This window comes from Microcebus murinus, chromosome 8 (genome assembly GCF_040939455.1).
Source record: "Microcebus murinus isolate Inina chromosome 8, M.murinus_Inina_mat1.0, whole genome shotgun sequence".
Taxonomy (NCBI): Eukaryota; Metazoa; Chordata; class Mammalia; order Primates; family Cheirogaleidae; genus Microcebus; species Microcebus murinus.
Genome location: NC_134111.1, coordinates 107,381,062 through 107,400,129, shown reverse-complemented (window position 1 = coordinate 107,400,129; position 19,068 = coordinate 107,381,062). Strand labels below are relative to the sequence as shown.

General features: G+C 56.5%; 1 protein-coding gene across 1 annotated transcript; it reads right to left on the bottom strand.

Annotated features, from left to right (window-relative positions):
- Positions 1 to 13,572: 13,572 nt before the first annotated feature.
- Positions 13,573 to 17,428, bottom strand: RTP5 (receptor transporter protein 5 (putative)). The gene is given in 7 exon segments (XM_076005404.1): positions 13,573 to 13,755; positions 13,757 to 14,281; positions 14,431 to 14,621; positions 14,624 to 14,727; positions 14,808 to 15,139; positions 15,141 to 15,288; positions 17,274 to 17,428. Coding segments are annotated over 7 exon segments (1,638 nt in total).
- Between the last annotated feature and the right edge of the window lie 1,640 nt (positions 17,429 to 19,068).

Genomic DNA, 19,068 nt, shown 5'->3' with positions numbered 1-19,068 from the left:
CATGGTGGCGCATGCCTGTAGTCCCAGCTACTCGGGAGGCTGAGGCAGGAGGATCGCTTGAGCCCAGGAGTTTGAGGTTGCTGTGAGCTAGGCTGACGCCATGGCACTCACTCTAGCCTGGGCAACAAGTGAGACTCTGTCTCAAAAAAAAAAAAAAAAAAAAAAATATTTTCTTTACAAAGTGGATGTTTCCAATCTCTGACTGGATTAAACTTGTTTTTCTCCCTTTCTAAAAGCAAGCTTTTCTACCATAAAACTAGCTGAGAAGCCAGGTGTGGTGCTGTGCACCTGCAGTCCCTGCTACTCAGGAGGCTGAGGCAAGAGGATCGCTTAAGCCCAGGAGGAGTTCAAGGCCAGCCTGGACAAGACAGCAAGAACCTGTCTCCAAAACAAAAAACACCTAGTTGCATACTTTTTCTACATTTTTTATGATCTACAGTGGACACAGCTCAATGAGTTGGACTACTAGCTGTTGGCTATGACGAAGAATTCCTTTTAAAAGTAAGATGGGAAGACGAAGAGGATTATTTGATTATTGAATAACTGCTACTCAAATAATTCTGGCCATAAGCAAGATTATATAGGGGCAAAGAGCCTGGACTCTTGAAGAAACTGCCAAGGTTCAAATATCTATTCTGCCTTGCAGTAGCTGTGCAACCTCAGAAAAGCTATTTAACTTCTCTGGGCTTCCATGCCTTCATCTATAAAATGAGGGTGATGATTTTACCTCTCACAGGGTTGAGGATTAAAAGAATATATGAAAAGCATTTAGAATAGCACCTGACACTAGGTAGACACTGTTTAAATTTTGCTATCAATATTACTCTTATTCTTAAAGTTACTGAACAGGAAAAAATTACATATATTAAACAGGCACTTTAGGGATCCTTTAGTATAAATAACTTTAATGTTTCTAATGACTATATATTTAAAAACATAGTCCTATAAGTCAGACATCTATATTATTGTCCTAAAAATGGCTTTGCATGTTCTAAAAGCAAATAATTTTCAAAACACAGAGATAATCAGACACAATTCATTAAAATAAAGCAAGTTATTCAATTCCACTAAAGTATAAGCAAAAAATATTAGAGAACAAAAAATACATACACAAAATAGAAAATTAGGCAATGTACAAGTAAATGTCAGTGGGTAGCACATAACTCTGTAAGGAATTCTCAAGTACCATTAAAATTTGTGAGTTCAATCTACAGAACAAAAAAATTGGCTGGGCATGGTGGCTCACACCTATAATCCTAGCACTTTGGTGAGCCAAGGCAGGAGAATTTCTTAAGGCCAGAAGTTTGAAACTAACCTGAGTGACATAGCAAGACCCTATATCTACAAAAAATAGTTTTGAAAAATTATCTATGTGTATATTTAGTGCCACTCCTAATGCTAGCACCAAGAACAAGTTCAAATGACTGGCATATTATAATATTATAAATTACTAATGAATTGCTTGAACAAAAAAGAAAAAAGAGGGTTATTTGATAACTCCGATCATAACTTACTGTTGCTATCCTGGTCTCCAGAAAGTTCTCCCTTTCTTCATCTACCTTAATTTCATGTCCATTTTTAAATAGTTCAAGCATTTGGGGGATGCCACAGCCAATAGAATCTGGTTAGAAAAACAAAAAACTCAAAATTATCACTACATTTAATAAGTAGCAGAAATTACGGAATAAGACAAACATGCATTCCATGTGAAAATGCAGCAAATAAGTTGTGGCAGATGGACTTTAGGGTAGCCCCCAAAGATCCCCATCTCCTGGTGTTCATGCTCTCATACGATCCCTCCACTGAGTGTGGATAAGACCTGCAACTTGCTTCTAACCAAGAAGCAGAATGATTATGTGTGCATGATTACATTACATAAAACCATGATGCCTGTCTTGGAGGAGACTCTATCCCTTATTGGCTCTGAAGAGGCAAGCTACAATGTTGTGGGCTGCCATACAGAGGGCCGCAGGGCGAGAAGCTGAAAACAGCCTCAGGCTGACTGTCAGCAAGATAAAAACAGAAGCCCTTAGTCTAGCAGTCTACGAGGAACTGAACTCTGCCAACACCCATTTGAGTCTGGAAGCAGAACCATCCCCAGTCATGTCTCAGATGAGACGAGAGCCCCAACCAACACACTGACTGGAGCTTTGTGAGACCCGTAAGCAGAGCACCCAGCTCAGCTAACATCTATTCCTGACACACAGAAATGGTGAGATAATAAATGTGTGCTGTTTTAGGCCACTAAATTTGTAGTAATGTTGTTGCACTATTACAGATAACTAATAAGTATATGCAATGATGATACTTAACATATTTTAAAAACACAGATGACATATTAAAATAAAATCTATAAATGATTATTCTATAGATGACAAAAGCTAAGTCTCAATAGTCTTGAGACTTAAGAACTTCTACCTACCTTGCACAGAATATACCTGACCTCCTTTACCATAAAGAAGTGAAAGAGCTAGCTAGCAGTAAGATTTAGCAGTGGAAACAATATCATAACGAATGACACAGTTTGAAATAGCTCACTACTACACAATGGTTATAGAAACTAGCATGAGAAAAGAATTAAAAACTGAAACTTAATTTATTGGATTCTAATGTCACTTTGTCCTCTACTAGGATGGAAAAAGAGATGCAAGTAAATATAGTAAGGAGAAACACAGAATCAGAGTAAAAATTAAGAATTTCAAAGGACCATACACGAAACTTCAAAAATAAAGTATATCCACCTAAGATTTAGTCATTATCACTTTAACACAAATTTAATACACAAAAATACATATTTTTTAAGTATGCTACCATACCATAACTTAATTTGAAAACTTTTAATTATATGCATAGAAAACGTGAAGTATTTGAAGGGTAAGAAGAAATACAATGAAGAATGTGCCGATAAAAGGACACCACTCCCTCTGCGCCTCTTGCAAGTCTTCCCTGGGTGAGTCCGCGTGAGGAGCTCCTCACACAGAGGGCACAGCCCGCCCGCAGCACGCATCGCTTCTGAGGGTCACCCAGCAGCGGCTCGGTACGGCTCAGGAGCACTTCAGCTGTAAATGAAAGTAACTACCTATGAAGAACTTATCATCTAATTGGGAGATAAGGGACATATGAATGGAACAATTCACAGTGTGATATAACTCAGCACTAAACAGTATGATAGATAGCATATTAGTAAACAGTAAATGCTAATAGTAGTACACAAAAAAAAGACACTGGGTTAAACCATCTGTATCTCTACCGAAACTTTTTTATTTAGATACACATTTTTTAAAGTTTGTTTTCATAAGAATGGTGCCTTACACATAGTGAGAGCTCAAGAATTATTCTGAGACTGACTTAAATCTATACCCACAACACTGCCTTCCTTCCTGTTACTACAGATGAACTGCCTGTGTTCCTGCCAAAGGCCATGCCTCTTCATTTGCGACTGAACTGCTCCTCCCTTCTCTCCTCTACAATGTCCATTTTCCCTGCTTCCCTAGATAATCTTCGTTAGCTTACAAATTTGCTATAAAAACTCCCTTCTCAGCCGGGCGCGGTGGCTCACGCCTGTCATCCTAGCACTCTGGGAGGCCGAGGCAGGAGTGTAGCTCAAGGTCAGGAGTTCTAAACCAGCCTGAGCAAGAGCGAGACCCCGTCTCTACTATAAATAGAAAGAAATTAATTGGCCAACTAATATACATAGAAAAAATGAGCCGGGCATGGTGGCACATGCCTGTAGTCCCAGTTACTCAGGAGGTGGAGGCAGGAGGATCACTTGACCCCAGGAGTTTGAGGTTGCTGTGAGCTAGGCTGACACCACGGCACTCACTCTAGCCTGGGCAACAAAGCGAGACTCTGTCTCAAAAACAAAAAAAACTCCCTTCTCAAAATAAAACAAAAAACTTCACATTGTCTTCCAGTTACCATCTAACACTCCCTGTAAGAGCATAAGGTCTCCAAAAAACAGCTGTCTATCCTTTCTGCCTCTACTTCCTCTCCTTCCATTTTCTTTTATACTTACTTTAGTCAGGTCATCATTCCCATTACTCCACTAAAGATACACTTGTCAAGGTCAGCAGTGACCTTGGAGCTAGTCACTCCAATAGTCACTTCTCAGCGTTCCTCTGACATGACCTATCCGCAGTGGTACACAGAGTGTGTCTCTGCCCTTCCTACAGCGTCTTGACTTGTCCCTCTGAAACCCTCTTCACTGGATGCTCCATTCTATCCACATCTCCCTAACTGATCCCCTCCGGACACGTGACTTTAAATACCATCCATCCTTTGACAATTGCTAAATCTCTACCTCTAGCCACAACCTCCCTCATGATTTCCAACCACCTACCTGACATCTCTACCTAGATACATGCAGTCAATTAGTAAGGATGACAAATTCTTTTGCTGGAAGAATGAACAAACAAATGACTTCATAATTTCAAGTCTGATATCATAGTGATGATGTAATGGTAATGAAGATGAAAAGAATAGGACTTAAGAAGGAAAGAAAAATAGTTCTCCATTAAAACATACTGATGTGGCCGGGCGTGGTGGCTCACACCTGTAATCCTAGCACTCTGGGAGGCCAAGGCAGGTGGATCGTTTGAGTTCAGGAGTTCGAAACCAACCTGAGCAAGAGCGAGACCCAGTCTCTACTATAAATAGAAAGAAATTAATTGGCCAACTAATATATATAGCAAAAATTAGCCAGGCGTGGTGGTGCATGCCTGTAGTTCCAGCTACTGGGGAGGCTGAGGCAGCAGGATCGCTTGAGCCCAGGAGTTTGAGGTTGCTGTGAGCCAGGCTGACATCACGGCACTCACTCTAGCCTGGGCAACAGAGTGAGACTCTGTCTCAAAAAACAAACAAACAAACAAAATACTGATATGAAGGTTCTAACAAAATACTGAAAGAAATATATGTGTATACAGTTAGAAAAAACAAACCAGAAAAGGTGATAGATTGAAGATGATGCAGATTTTAGTTTTTAAGTCAGTTCCATCCTAAAACAAACAAAAATAAAACTTCCTTCCTTTGATCTTATATAATTCTTTTCCTATCTTTCTCTTTATCTAATTTATAATTCCCTAATGACCAAGATGTTTAGTATCATCTCATGTGTTTAATGGCAAATTATATATATTCTTTTGAAACGTGCCTGTTTAATTCTTTTGTCCTTTTTTCAAAAAATTAGGGTAATAGTCATGTTAACTATATAAGAGTTCTTTGTATATTCTGGATATAAGTCTCCTTTGTCGGAGATATGTGGGCAAATATTTTCCCCTAATCTGTGGCTTGTCTTTTCATTTTCTTAGTGGTATCTACCCATAAGCAAAAGTTTTTAATTTTGATAACTTCCAATTTACTAATTATTTCTTCTATGGCTCATGCTTTTTTTGTGTCCTGAGACATCTTTGCCTAATCCAAGGTCACGAAGATTTTCTCCTAGAAAATTTTCTTCTAGAATTTCATGGCTGTACCCCTTACATTTAGGTCTGTGATCCATTTTGAATTAATTTTTGTATTTCACATGAAAGTTAAAGGATATCCAGTTATTTCAACACCATTCATTGAAAAAACTATTCTTTTTCTATGTGATCTTGGCACCTTTGTTGAAAAGTCAGTTTCAGTCCATTTCTGACCTTTCAACGTTTGAAAGTTCACCTACCCTTAGTGGTTCACCTACCCTAATGCCATACCACACCGTCTTGGTTGCTGCAGCTTTATAGTAGAGAAGACATACAAATGCCCGATAAGCTCATGAATAGATGTTCAACTCGGCAGTCTCTAAGGAAGTGCAAACTGAAGCTGTGAGACCTCGGGCACCAGGCGGTGGCAGGCGGGGGCCGAGGCGCTCCTGGAGGAGCCCGTGTCTCATGCAGAGTGACTTCTGCATACTTACTGAGCAGCCTTTCCAGTGCAGCTCCGTGGAGGAAAACAAAAACAACGTCTCCATGGCAGGCTATGATTGTGTCTTACATGGACCAAGCTCCCCTGCAAACACTAAATAGAAATTAGCAGAAATAAAGAGGCTCCCGTGGGACCCTGTGGGCCGTGGGGAATTCCCGGTGGGTGGGGGAGGAGGGAAGGTCAGATCCAGGGCAGTGTGGGGAGAGGGTCAGCCAGGCTGATGTGGCCAGTGGCCCCCAGCCTGGGGGGAGCCCAGGATGGCTTGCAGCCTCCAGCATGGGTGTTCCAGGTCCCGGAGGGAGCCCTCCTCCCACCGGCCGTGTCAGAGGCTGAGACCCCCAGGCCGGCAGAGGAGGGAAACCAGGAAGTGGCACCTGCTTCCTGCCACATCCCGGTCTGGAGAAATGGGATCGCCTCAGCTGAGGAACGGCCTACTGAGGACGGGTCTGGAACCACGTAGGACTGGGCTGCTGGCACCACCCAATGCCCCAGGACTCTGCACCACAGCCGGTCCCGCCTCAGCCTCCAGCCAGAAAGACCCACCTGTGCCTCCTGTGTCCGGCCTGGTCCCCTGGAGCCCGGGCAGGGCAGGGCCGAGTGCTCCGTCCAGCCCTCTCTCCCTGTCTGCCCGGCCCCGTCATGGTGTGGGGCGCGCCCCCCGTGCCCCAGGAGGGGGAGGAGCTGCAGTGGAGCTGGCCCAGGGTGGCCTCCACCCACCGGGGCTGAGGCATCAGCACCCAGGAGGGCTCTGGGGAGGGTCCTGCCATGCCCTGACCTTCATGCCTGTGTCACCGAGGCTGCAAAGGAAAGGAGCAGACACGATGCCAGAGGTCAACAGGCAAGTCATCCTTCCACTGTCACAGAGCAAAGGGTGGGGACTCCTGGGACTGCAGGACACAGTCCGCCATAAGCGTCCAGGATGACAGGGTCAGTCATTCAGGGGAAGGCATCTTATTTCCAAACTCCTTTTACTTGGCGGACCAGAGAGCAGGCTGTCAATGCCCCAAACGTTATTAAGAACGTGTCACCCCCACCAGGAGGATGCCAGGGCCTTGAGAAGGGGTGGCAGATCCTTCAAGCATGGGGAGGCGATGTGGGTGCCCGTGTTCTGGTCCATTTGCTATCTTTAAAACTACCCATGAGAGGAGCCTCCAACAGCAAAGCAGCACCCCTCCCACCGCTCTCCTCCTGCAGAGAGACTTGCCAGGGCCCAGGGGTGTCCACAGGTGAGCAGGGGTCTGCCACTCACCTCACACTGTCCTTGCAGGAGCTTCTGTGCGACCCTGGTCCCCCTTCCCTGGGTGGGCTCTGGGTCTGGAAACCAGCTTGGGTTAGAACTGGGTGTGAAAAGCCACTTTCCGCTTGCCCCCACCAAGGCCACCTCGGGCAGAAGAGGGATGACACCCTTTTGCTCTCAGATATGGGCTCCATGGTGCCCTCACTCTCTACACCACCTTTGCTTCCTTGTCTACAGCCACACCACCCTGAACACGCCCAATCTTGTCTGATCTCGGAAGCTAAGCAGGGTCAGGCCTGGTTAGTACTTGGATGGGAGACCCTTTCTTCCTAAGTGATCCCAGCAACCCTAGGCCTGCTGTAAAGGCTGCATTTGCCCCACCCTGTGGGCGGAAGTCCTGTGCCAACCACACATCCCAAACCCTCGCTGCACTCCCTGACTGCACCTGGTCCTGAGGCAGGACCTTAGGCACAGGCTCTCTGAATCATCTCTGGGTGTCTAGAATAGGTTCTCTGCTCTGACCTGCAGGGCATTCACGCCCTGTTTCCTGGGGTCCTGGGTGCTCATTGCACACAGGAATGGCAAATAGGTACTAAAATTGTCAGCAAAGTTTCATCTGTAATCAAGCGTAGCCGGTGAATAGGTGCTTCCAATTGTGTTGCAGAACTTGGGGGAATAGGGGAAAGCCCCCAGTTCAGCACCAAAAGTCCCAGGCAAACCGGGACAGTTGCCATAACAAGTGGAGACACTCCTCAAAAACCAAGGAAGCAGTCTGGGGGCACCCAGAATCCCAGCCCTTCTTGGTCTCCTGCACAGAGGTGCAAAGTCTCCAGGCCCCAAAGAGCCCAGGGAAGGAAACTCCTGCACCTCCGCTGCAGCCAGGCCTCTGGCCCAGTGGGTGTGATCCTCGGTTCTCTTAGGCAAAGGACCGCCAGCCAGCCTGTGGCAGGGATCAAGGCCAAAGCTCTGCCCACCCTGCTCCCACCAAGGACTTATTTGGCCTCTGCCCCCTCACCGAACTCTGCAGATAGAGCAGCCCCTACCAACTGGGGTGGGCTGCATGCTCCCAGGGGAGGCCACTGTCCCAAGCCAGTGCCTGCTCTCCACCAGAACGAGCACAGGGCCAGCACGGATCCCATCCCCAGGGTACAGGAGTGCCGTCTGGCCCTGACTCCAGCCCTGCATGGGGCACACACATCAGCATTTAGAGTGGCACAGGCTCTGTCCACAGCACAGTGAGGAAGCTGTGATCAAAGCTCTCACCAGACCCGTCCAAGGAACCCAAAGCCTGGCTCCGTCTCAAGCTCTGGGTGGACTTGGCTGACCCTGAGCAGGCTAAGCCCCCGTCACTAGGATATTTACCTAAAATGAGGAACTTGCTCACCACTTTGAGTCCCCTGGACGTTGGCTAAATTAATAGTAACTGCATTTAAAACTGTGTCTGCCTTTACTCTTATCTGAGACTTTGACATTCAAAGTCTCTATCAGTTAGTCAATAGAGGCTATTGCTGCCTCACATTTAGGTTGGTCTAACCTGCCATTCAGGCCAGACAAGGGGCTCAGGGGAGGGCTGGGATCAGGGCTGGGGAGAGGGGTGGGGTGTGGGCTGGGGTGAGGGCTCAGGTCCAGCTCAGGTTTGTGCTGTCCAGGGTTTGAGTACCAGGCCTGCTTTGACTTTTTCACTGGTTTCTGTGCCTCAGTATCCCCATAAGGACGACCAGAATAACCAGTGCATGTTAGCGCTGTCCCAGAGGACCACAAGCAGGCGCTGCATGAGGTTTCCGCCAGTGACATTCAGCTACTCATTTACCCTCGAGGTGGCGCATGCCTGTAATCCTAGCACTCTGGGAGGTTGAGGCAGGAGGATCGCTTGGCCCAGGAATTTGAGGCTGCTGTGAGCTGGGCTGATGCCACGGCACTCTAGCCGGAGAGACAGAGTGAGACTCTGTCTCACAAAAACAAAAACAAAAAAAACTACCGTCAGCAATGCTGATCGCGGGAGTGTGTGAGGTGTTTCAGGCTTTAACCAAGCCGCCAATGGGGGGAGCAGCCGTGGCCTGCCTGGGACCACGGGGTGCCCCTTTCCCGCCCCTCTCCGTCCTCTCCCCATCCCAGTCCTCCCGCCCCGCCCCTCTCCGTCCTCTCCCCATCCTCGTCCTCCCGCCCCCGCCCCTCTCCGTCCTCTCCCCATCCCAGTCCTCCCGCCCCGCCCCTCTCCGTCCTCTCCTCATCCTCGTCCTCCCGCCCCCGCCCCTCTCCGTCCTCTCCCCATCTCGGTCCTCCGGCCCCTGCCCCTTTCGTCCTCTCCCCATCTCGGTCCTCCCGCCCCCGCCCCTCTCGTCCTCTCCCCATCCTGGTCCTCCCGCCCCCGCCCCTCTCCGTCCTCTCCCCATCCCGGTCCTCCCGCCCCCGCCCCTCTCCGTCCTCTCCTCATCCTCGTCCTCCCGCCCCCACCCCTCTCCGTCCTCTCGCCATCCTGGTCCTCCCGCCCCCGCCCCTCTCCGTCCTCTCCTCATCCTCGTCCTCCGGCCCCCGCCCCTCTCCGTCCTCTCCCCATCTCGGTCCTCCCGCCCCCGCCCCTCTCGTCCTCTCCCCATCCCGGTCCTCCCGCCCCCGCCCCTCTCCGTCCTCTCCCCATCCCGGTCCTCCCGCCCCCGCCCCTCTCGTCCTCTCCCCATCCCGATCCTCCCGCCCCCGCCCCTCTCCGTCCTCTCCTCATCCTCGTCCTCCGGCCCCCGCCCCTCTCCGTCCTCTCCCCATCTCGGTCCTCCCGCCCCCGCCCCTCTCCGTCCTCTCCTCATCCTCGTCCTCCGGCCCCCGCCCCTCTCCGTCCTCTCCCCATCCCGATCCTCCCGCCCCGCCCCTCTCCGTCCTCTCCCCATCCTCGTCCTCCCGCCCCCGCCCCTCTCCGTCCTCTCCCCATCCCAGTCCTCCCGCCCCGCCCCTCTCCGTCCTCTCCTCATCCTCGTCCTCCCGCCCCCGCCCCTCTCCGTCCTCTCCCCATCTCGGTCCTCCGGCCCCTGCCCCTTTCGTCCTCTCCCCATCTCGGTCCTCCCGCCCCCGCCCCTCTCGTCCTCTCCCCATCCTGGTCCTCCCGCCCCCGCCCCTCTCCGTCCTCTCCCCATCCCGGTCCTCCCGCCCCCGCCCCTCTCCGTCCTCTCCTCATCCTCGTCCTCCCGCCCCCACCCCTCTCCGTCCTCTCGCCATCCTGGTCCTCCCGCCCCCGCCCCTCTCCGTCCTCTCCTCATCCTCGTCCTCCGGCCCCCGCCCCTCTCCGTCCTCTCCCCATCTCGGTCCTCCCGCCCCCGCCCCTCTCGTCCTCTCCCCATCCCGGTCCTCCCGCCCCCGCCCCTCTCCGTCCTCTCCCCATCCCGGTCCTCCCGCCCCCGCCCCTCTCGTCCTCTCCCCATCCCGATCCTCCCGCCCCCGCCCCTCTCCGTCCTCTCCTCATCCTCGTCCTCCGGCCCCCGCCCCTCTCCGTCCTCTCCCCATCTCGGTCCTCCCGCCCCCGCCCCTCTCCGTCCTCTCCCCATCCTGGTCCTCCCGCCCCCGCCCCTCTCCGTCCTCTCGCCATCCTGGTCCTCCCGCCCCCGCCCCTCTCCGTCCTCTCCTCATCCTCGTCCTCCGGCCCCCGCCCCTCTCCGTCCTCTCCCCATCTCGGTCCTCCCGCCCCCGCCCCTCTCGTCCTCTCCCCATCCCGGTCCTCCCGCCCCCGCCCCTCTCCGTCCTCTCCCCATCCCGGTCCTCCCGCCCCCGCCCCTCTCCGTCCTCTCCCCATCCCGATCCTCCCGCCCCCGCCCCTCTCGTCCTCTCCCCATCCCGGTCCTCCCGCCCCCGCCCCTCTCGTCCTCTCCCCATCCCGATCCTCCCGCCCCCGCCCCTCTCCGTCCTCTCCCCATCCCGATCCTCCCGCCCCCACCCCTCTCCGACCTCTCCCCATCCCGATCCTCCCGCCCCCGCCCCTCTCCGTCCTCTCCCCATCCCGATCCTCCCGCCCCCGCCCCTCTCGTCCTCTCCCCATCCCGATCCTCCCGCCCCCGCCCCTCTCGTCCTCTCCCCATCCCGGTCCTCCCGCCCCCGCCCCTCTCCGTCCTCTCCCCATCCCGATCCTCCCGCCCCCGCCCCTCTCGTCCTCTCCCCATCCCGGTCCTCCCGCCCCCGCCCCTCTCGTCCTCTCCCCATCCCGATCCTCCCGCCCCCGCCCCTCTCCGTCCTCTCCCCATCCCGATCCTCCCGCCCCCGCCCCTCTCGTCCTCTCCCCATCCCGATCCTCCCGCCCCCGCCCCTCTCCGTCCTCTCCCCATCCCGATCCTCCCGCCCCCGCCCCTCTCGTCCTCTCCCCATCTCGGTCCTCCCGCCCCCGCCCCTCTCCGTCCTCTCCCCATCCCGATCCTCCCGCCCCCGCCCCTCTCGTCCTCTCCCCATCCCGATCCTCCCGCCCCCGCCCCTCTCGTCCTCTCCCCATCCCGATCCTCCCGCCCCCGCCCCTCTCGTCCTCTCCCCACCCCTCCCTCTCCCGACCCCTCCCTCTCCCCACCCTCCACGCCGAGGCTCCGCTAGTCCCCCCGCGGCCACACGGGGGCGCAGCCGGACCGCGGGCGGGGGCGGGAGGGCCGGGATGGGGAGAGGACGGAGAGGGGCGGGGAAGGGGCACGGGGGAGGCGGGGTCTGGAGTGTGGAGGAGCAGGTGGGGGTGGGCGGGCAGGTGGAGGCGGGGGCTGGAGGTGGGCCTCGGGCGGCCGTACCCCCGCAGGGTGGGCCCCACGGCCCTGGAAGGGGTTCGGGTCTTGGGAGCTCCTGCCAAGGCTGGCCCGCCGGGGCCCGAGGGCAGAGGGTCCCCCAAGCTGCGCGGGGTCGGGGGTCCCAGAGCCGGGCCCACCCGGGAAAGTGCAGGCGGCGCTGGAGGTGGGGGGGCGGGGGCGTTTCCCTCTTCCTTAAGGCTGCAGGTGGCCCTGTGGGCCTGGCAGGCCTGGACTGGAGAGGATGTGGTGTCGGGGCCCCTGCCAGGCATCAGTGCTCCTTCCAGGCCCAGCACACGGCCAGCTCCCTCCCCACCCCCGACCCCGTGCCTGGCCAGGTGCAGATGGGTGAGCTGCTGTCTGCCTGAGGTGGCGCAGAGCAGGTCCAAGCCCCCACCCGCTAGGGCTGTGGCTCAGGGCAGATTCCCAAAACCTACCCCAGGATAAGGCTGGCTCCTGCCACCCCACAGTGGCTGATGAGAGGGCGGGGACTCGGGCTCCTTCCTGGGGACTGTCTCCAGCCCATCTGCCCAGTACATGCCCAGCCCACCCTCCATGGGATGCAACCTGGTGTCTCCCTCAGTGCCCTGTAAGCAGGGTGTGTCACGTTGGGCTGGTGCCGCATCTGAGCTTCAGGATCACTCCTCCCCACTATGGCTCAGCACATACACCTGTGCAGTCCAGGTGAGCCCAACAGGTGGAATGTTCTCTCAACAAAGGGCCCTGGGCCGGTGGCGGTGGCTCACGCCTGTAATCCTAGCACTCTGGGAGGCTGAGACAGGAGGCTCGAGGTCAGGAGTTCGAAACCAGCCTGAGCAGGAGTGAGACACCCCCCCCCCTGTCTCTACTATAAATAGAAAGAAATTAATTGGCCAACTAATATATATATAGAGAGAAAAAATTAGCCAGGCATGGTGGTGCATGCCTGTAGTCCCAGCTACTCGGGAGGCTGAGGCAGGAGGATTGCTTAAGCCCAGGAGTTTGAGGTTGCTGTGAGCTAGGCTGATGCCACAGCACTCATTCTAGCCTGGGCAACAAAGCAAGACTCTGTCTCAAAAAATAAAAAAATGTGTCCCCTGCACTGGGTGGCATTTCTGAAACCCAGATGTCTCTGGGCCCTCCTGTGGCTCCCTCCTGGAAGGCTGGAGGGAGCGGGAAAGGCTTACCAGCCACATCTCAGCCGGGGAAGCTAATCATTCCCAGAGCGGGCAGGTGGCCTGTCCCGGATAACCCCATGGGCCCTCACAGAAAGGGTGTCAACTGGCACCTGACAGCAGAGCGTCCTGTCCTGTCACAGGACATGCATGTGACCAGGAATTCAGAACTCCCCGAGGGGAAGCTCTCTTGGGGGGAAGAAGTGCTGGCCCTGCAGGGACTGAGGGGAAGATGCGCCAGAGACAGGGAGGAGCCCTCGCGCCTCCCACCTCAGGTGGTGGCTTCAGACCTCTTAGAGGGAGAGCTAGGCACTTGGTTCTGTTGTGTTTTATTGGGGTTAAACACATACACAGAAAAGCTCTCGGAACACACGTGTGCAGCTCCAAGAACACTCACAACAAACACCCACGAAACCACCATAAGGCAAGAGGGGGAGGAGGGGGCTGGGGCTGGGGCTTGCTGGCAGGCTGGGGGCTCTCAGGGTGGCTTTGCGCATCGGCACCTGCTGGGGAGGCGGAGGGCAGACCCCAGCCGGAGGCGTCACACTTGCCCGGGGGAGATGCCAGGGTTCAGTCTGCACGTGCACAGCAGCCAGAAGATGCAGACGGTCGTGGAAACCCAGATCCACACGTCCTTGTAGGGCTCGGCCGGTGGCCTTCGGCAGGCGCGGCCAGGGCAGAGGTCTGCCTCTCTGCGGCGGCCACGGCTGGGCTTGCCGAGCGAGCCTGGACCTCAGCCGCCTCTTCCTGCAATCGCTGTAGGTGACCAAGCCATTGTCTTGGGGGCCGTGGGCGGTGTGGCCGGGGCCCTTGAGAATCATGTCCAGGACTGAGAAGGGGATGGTGATGGAGCCCTCGCTGACGCAGACGGGGCTGTGGGCGCTGGCCGGCGGGCAGGACTCGTGGCCCGCAGGGCCCTGGCTGCCGTCTTCCTTCTCTCTGCCTTCGGTGATGTCAGTGAAAGAGTCTCTGCCTTTGACGCCACCAGGAAGGGAGGAGGAGGCCAGGGAGCCCTCACCCTCAGAAGTGAGGCCACCGGCATTGGTCGCTGGACTGAGGTCGTGACCGGCAGTGGCGAGGCCCTGGTGGCCACCCTCCTTCCGGTTGCCTTGGGCAACACCAGCGAAGGCGTCTGCGTCCTCGGTGAGGGCGAAGGGGAATGTGACCGAGTGCTCCTCCCTGGCCGTGGGGCCCCCTCCTGCCCTCCACCCTCCGCCCAGCAGGTGAAGGCGTCCTTGTCCCCCATGGCCCTGGCAAAGGACAGGGGGAAGGTGGGGGAGCCCTCCCCATCGGGCCCGAGGCCGAGACGTGGGGCCCTGTCAGCGGGGCTGTGGGGCTGTCCGCAGGCCCCCGAGGCCGTGGCTGCAGGAGACGAGGCCCGGCCTCTGGCCACAACGACAGGGCGGGAGGAGGTGCCACCGGCTCTGAAGAGGAAGTCTCCGAGCTCGAAGGTCCTCTGGACTTTGCGGAGGAGGCCTCTGCCCTGGAAGATGGGGTCTCTGACGCCCACCGCGATGCCTTTGCCCTCAGGGGCAGCTGTGGAGCTCCCGGACAGACAGATGGAGCCCTTGCAGAGGACGCTTGGCCCTCGCTGCCAGCTGCAGGGAGGGAGCTGCCCCCAGGGGAGGCACCACCGTGGGCGACTGGCCCCTGGTCCATGCCCATGTCCACAAGGGAGAAGGGCACAGAGACAAAGCTGCAGCCCTTGCTCTCAGAGAGGGGCTCTCGATGAACTCGCACACACAGAGAGAGATGGTGACCAGGCCCCTGGCGCACCTGGCCGGGGGGCCACTGCTGGGGGCGGACGGTGGTGTGCCCCTAGAGATGGAGCTGCTGCCGCCCAGGGCAGCAACGGGGACGCGACCGTCGTTCCCGGCATGGCTGCGCTCGGCAGCGACAGGGCTCCCGGCCACCGGCCCCCAGGCAGGGTCTGGGACCTTCTGGAGGAAGCAGACCCTCAGGTGGCAGGCCTCACAGCGGTCCCCAAAGCACATCTGGGGACACTGGTCTGGGCTGAGCCTGTCCCCGTAGCATTTCTGCAGGATGTGCAGGACCAGCCTGCTGAGGAAGATGTGGACGTTGAGAGGGCTCACATGGCAATCCACGGGGGGGGGGGGGGGGACACAGCCGGCACCGCTGGCCCCAGACGCGCATCTTCACCAGCCCCCGGCGGCTGTCCCTGTCCCACCACAGGTGGAAGAGGACGTGCACGTGGGCGGAGGACCAGGCCCACAGGCAGCGGCTGCACTGGAGCCTGCAGGGGAGAGAGACACCGGTGAGGGGCAGACACCTAGGCCCTCTTACCCACCCACAGCCCACACTCAAACCCCAAACCTCAAACCTCAGCCACCAGCCAGCCGGCCAGGGCTGAGGCCACCGCAGCCTCCTCCTGCCTATGCACACGATCCAACCCCCCCCCCAAGCCCTTCATGCACACGAAGACAGAGAGCAGGTCCACACCTCTTGCCTGCAACCCCATGATCTGTGAGATGAAAAGCAAACACCATCCCACCACTTTGGCACCAAAACTCACTCCAGTCTGACCTCTGCAAGGTATGAGCTGCTTGCTGCTTTCTGTGGCTTTCCTGCTGTTTTGTCACTCGGGGCTTGACGAGTGTCAGAGGCAGCCCTATGCACAACGCTCCGGACGAGGAGGGCAAGCGTCTGCGAGGGCTCAGCCCGTGGGGTTCTGCAAGATGAGGCCTGGCGGGTCCCCGTCCCGAATGAGCACAAGGTGACACCGCCACTACCTGTCAGCTGAAGTGGAAACAGCCGAGGAGTGCTGCCCAGGACACGCTGCGTGCACCGCGGGTGGGGAGATCTGGGGAGAGCGCTGGGGACAGGGGTGGCCTGTCAGCATGTGTCACCAGAGGGGCGACCATTGCTGGGCACACGCACAGCTACGAGCTTAGCAAGACCTTGCTTCAGCACCGTCTGGTGGAACTTTCCAGATTACAGGATGTTCTACATCTGCACAGCCCAGTGGGCAGCCTCCAGCCGTGGTGGGCACAGAGCCCATGGACAGGGATCGTGTCCAAGGAACCAAGCCTCTAACTTTATTTAAACGTGATTGACAAGCACGTCAAAGTCGCCTGGCGCTGGTGGCTGCTTGCTGTGGTGCAGGCCCCCTCGCTGCCTGTGCCCCAGCTCTGTCCCCCACCTGAAGCTGTGCACCTGCGCCTCTCCAACTGCTCGGAGCATGCTGCACTCAGGCGCTGCACAGACCCCACTGAGGTTATTTCTTTCCTGGCACCTGAACAAGCTGGGGTCCCCCGCACACCTGGCCTCAGGGACTCCAGGCACTGTGGAGCTGTGGCATCGGGTCAGAGGGCAGAACAATTCCCCTCTGTCCCTGGTGTCCCCACAGAGCGACCGACAGGCCAGCACCCTGGAGGCCTGATGGGCCGAGCTTTTGCAAGGCCCCGGAGTTTCCATGCGCCCTCCCAGCTGGCCCCCTGCACAGCCGGGGAGGCCTCCCTGGGGGGCAGCCTGTGGCTATTGTCGTGACGATGGATGTGAGGCTCACTAGTGACCCACGGCCACCTCAGGGCCCCCACCCAGGCCCCCCACATGCAGCCCAGGCTGGGGAGAGCGCCGCCCCATCTCTGAGGCCACGTGGCCTGCTCCTCACACCCCTCAGCCTCCACCTGAGGTGGGGCCACCGCCTGTCAGGCCCGTCGGCAGCTCTGGCCACACAGCACCCACGGCACCTGCAAATTCGGCGCCCACGGCACCTTCGAATTCAGAGCCACAGCACCTGCGAACTCAGCACCCACGGCACCTGCGAATTCAGAGCCACGGCACCTGCGAATTCGGCGCCCACAGCACCTGCGAATTCAGAGCCCACGGCACCTGTGAATTCAGCGCCCACCCTTCAGCACTGACGGTAGTGAAGCCGTGGCAGAGCTCACAGAGATGAGCCGTGTCCGAGGATTGCGCTGGCCAGCAGAGCCGGAGGGAGTGAAACCAATCCTCCGTGGGCACTGCCAGGTCACCCCACCAGGGCCCTGGCTTCGGCAGTCACGTGGCCAGCACCGCCAGGCGGGGGCTGTGCTCCACAGTGCTCAGCGCCTGGAACCACCCACCCACCTGGGGGATGAGACTGGACAGACAGGTGCTCCAGTTGGCTGACAGCCCTCTGCTCCCAGCCAGCCCAGCCTGGCCCTCCAGGACCACCTGAGGGCTGGAGAGGAAGCACCTTCAGCCCCTCCCTCTCCCATGACCAGGCCTTGGCCGCAGCTGGAGAGACCCTTCAGCTGGTACTGGAGACCACCACTGTCCAGGCACCCTGCAGCCAGACTGTCCTGGGGGAGCAGAGCCCAGTTGTCCTGGGGCTTCGTTTCGGCCATCAGCTGGGCAAAGGTGCGGGCCCACACGTCAGCCCCAGCCCCGGCCATGCTGCCACGCTCTGCAGTGCTGGCAAGGGCTGCCCACTGGGGAATCCGAGGAAGCATCCCCACATCCAGCATGCCGACCAATCAGCATCTTGACAGCAGCACCATCTCCATGGCAACCAGTTTGTCTCGGAGAACAGGAAGCAGCATGGAAAACACAGTCCAGTGAAACCTCCACTGATCCCACACCCAGAGTCTGCAGTCAGGTGACTTGGAGCTGGCATGTCACGTCCGTGTGTCTCCACGCACAGAACACATAAAGAGTCATGTCTGTTTTCACAAATAGAGATCATGGGAAACACATCACCCTATAGCCTGCTCTTACTGCACAGCGTACCACGAGGCGCGCTCCGTACTCTGCCCTTCTCAATGTCTGGTACTTGTCCAGGTCACGGCTGTGCTGTGATCTACGCCACTCTGCCCGTGCCCAGCGATGCTCATTCCTGCCACTGAACACAAAGTCGTGAGGAGCTTTATGGAACAGGTATCACTGCGCATTTTCCCATGGGTTTTTCCTTTTAACCTTTTTATTAATGGGAAATATATACCATTTGCATAAAAATGCCTAAAACATAAATGCCTAACTTCACAAATTATTGTAAAAATGGGTCACCTAGGGCAGTGGTCCCCAACCTTTTTGGCGCCAGAGAACAGTTTCATGTAAGACTGTTTTTCCACGACGGGGGTGAAGGCAGGCGGCCAGCAGCGGAGCTCAGCGGCCCAGTCCCTGACAGGCATGGGCCAGTGCTGGTCCGTAGCCCAGGCACTGGGGACCGAAGACCCAGAGGAATAAGACACAGAACCTCACCCGCCAGAGCTCTGCCCGCGCCTCCGTGTTTCAGTGCCACTGGCCCTCCCCACTGGGCCGCAGCCAGCTGCGTGCTGCCAGTCCCTGCAGTGGCCCGTCCCCTGGGCCTGGGGGCAGCAAGGCAGCACAGCAAGGAAGGGCTGAAGCCAGGGGCACAATGACGGTCAGCGTGCACTGAGCCCTTGCTCCCACAGAGCCACGCAGAGGTGTGCAGTTCCAGGAGCCCCGGGGCCACCTCGCCTGGGCCCACCGTGGGCAGGTGTGTGTTCTTGGTCCAGCGTGCTGTGTGGCTGCTGCCACTGGGCTGCCCCAGGCAGGTGGGTCCCAGAGCCTACAGCCGGCGCAGCTTCTGTCCAGCCAAAGGCCCTGCACCCAAAGGCCCTTCCCCTGCATCCAACCAAGCCGGGGAGGCCTCCCCAGAAGTTACTGGACAGGGACCCTTCTGCATGCCCGGGGGGACAGCAGCCTTTCGGGGGCATCCTGCGTTCGCAGGGTACGGCTGCATGTCAGAGCTCAGGCGCGGCTGCAACTTGGCCAGCAGGGTCACCAGCAGGAGCCTGAGTGACGCCCACGGTGGTGGAGTGAGAGGGCAGGAAAGTGCCACACACACAGCACACATGACCACAGATACATGCAACATATAAGCACACAAACACTACACACAACACACACTGTACACAACACACACAGCACACATGACAACAGATACACGCAACATACAAGTACAAAACCACTACACACAACATACAAGCACACAAACACTACACACAACGCACACTGTACACAACACACACAGCACACATGACCACAGATACACGCAACATACAAGCACACA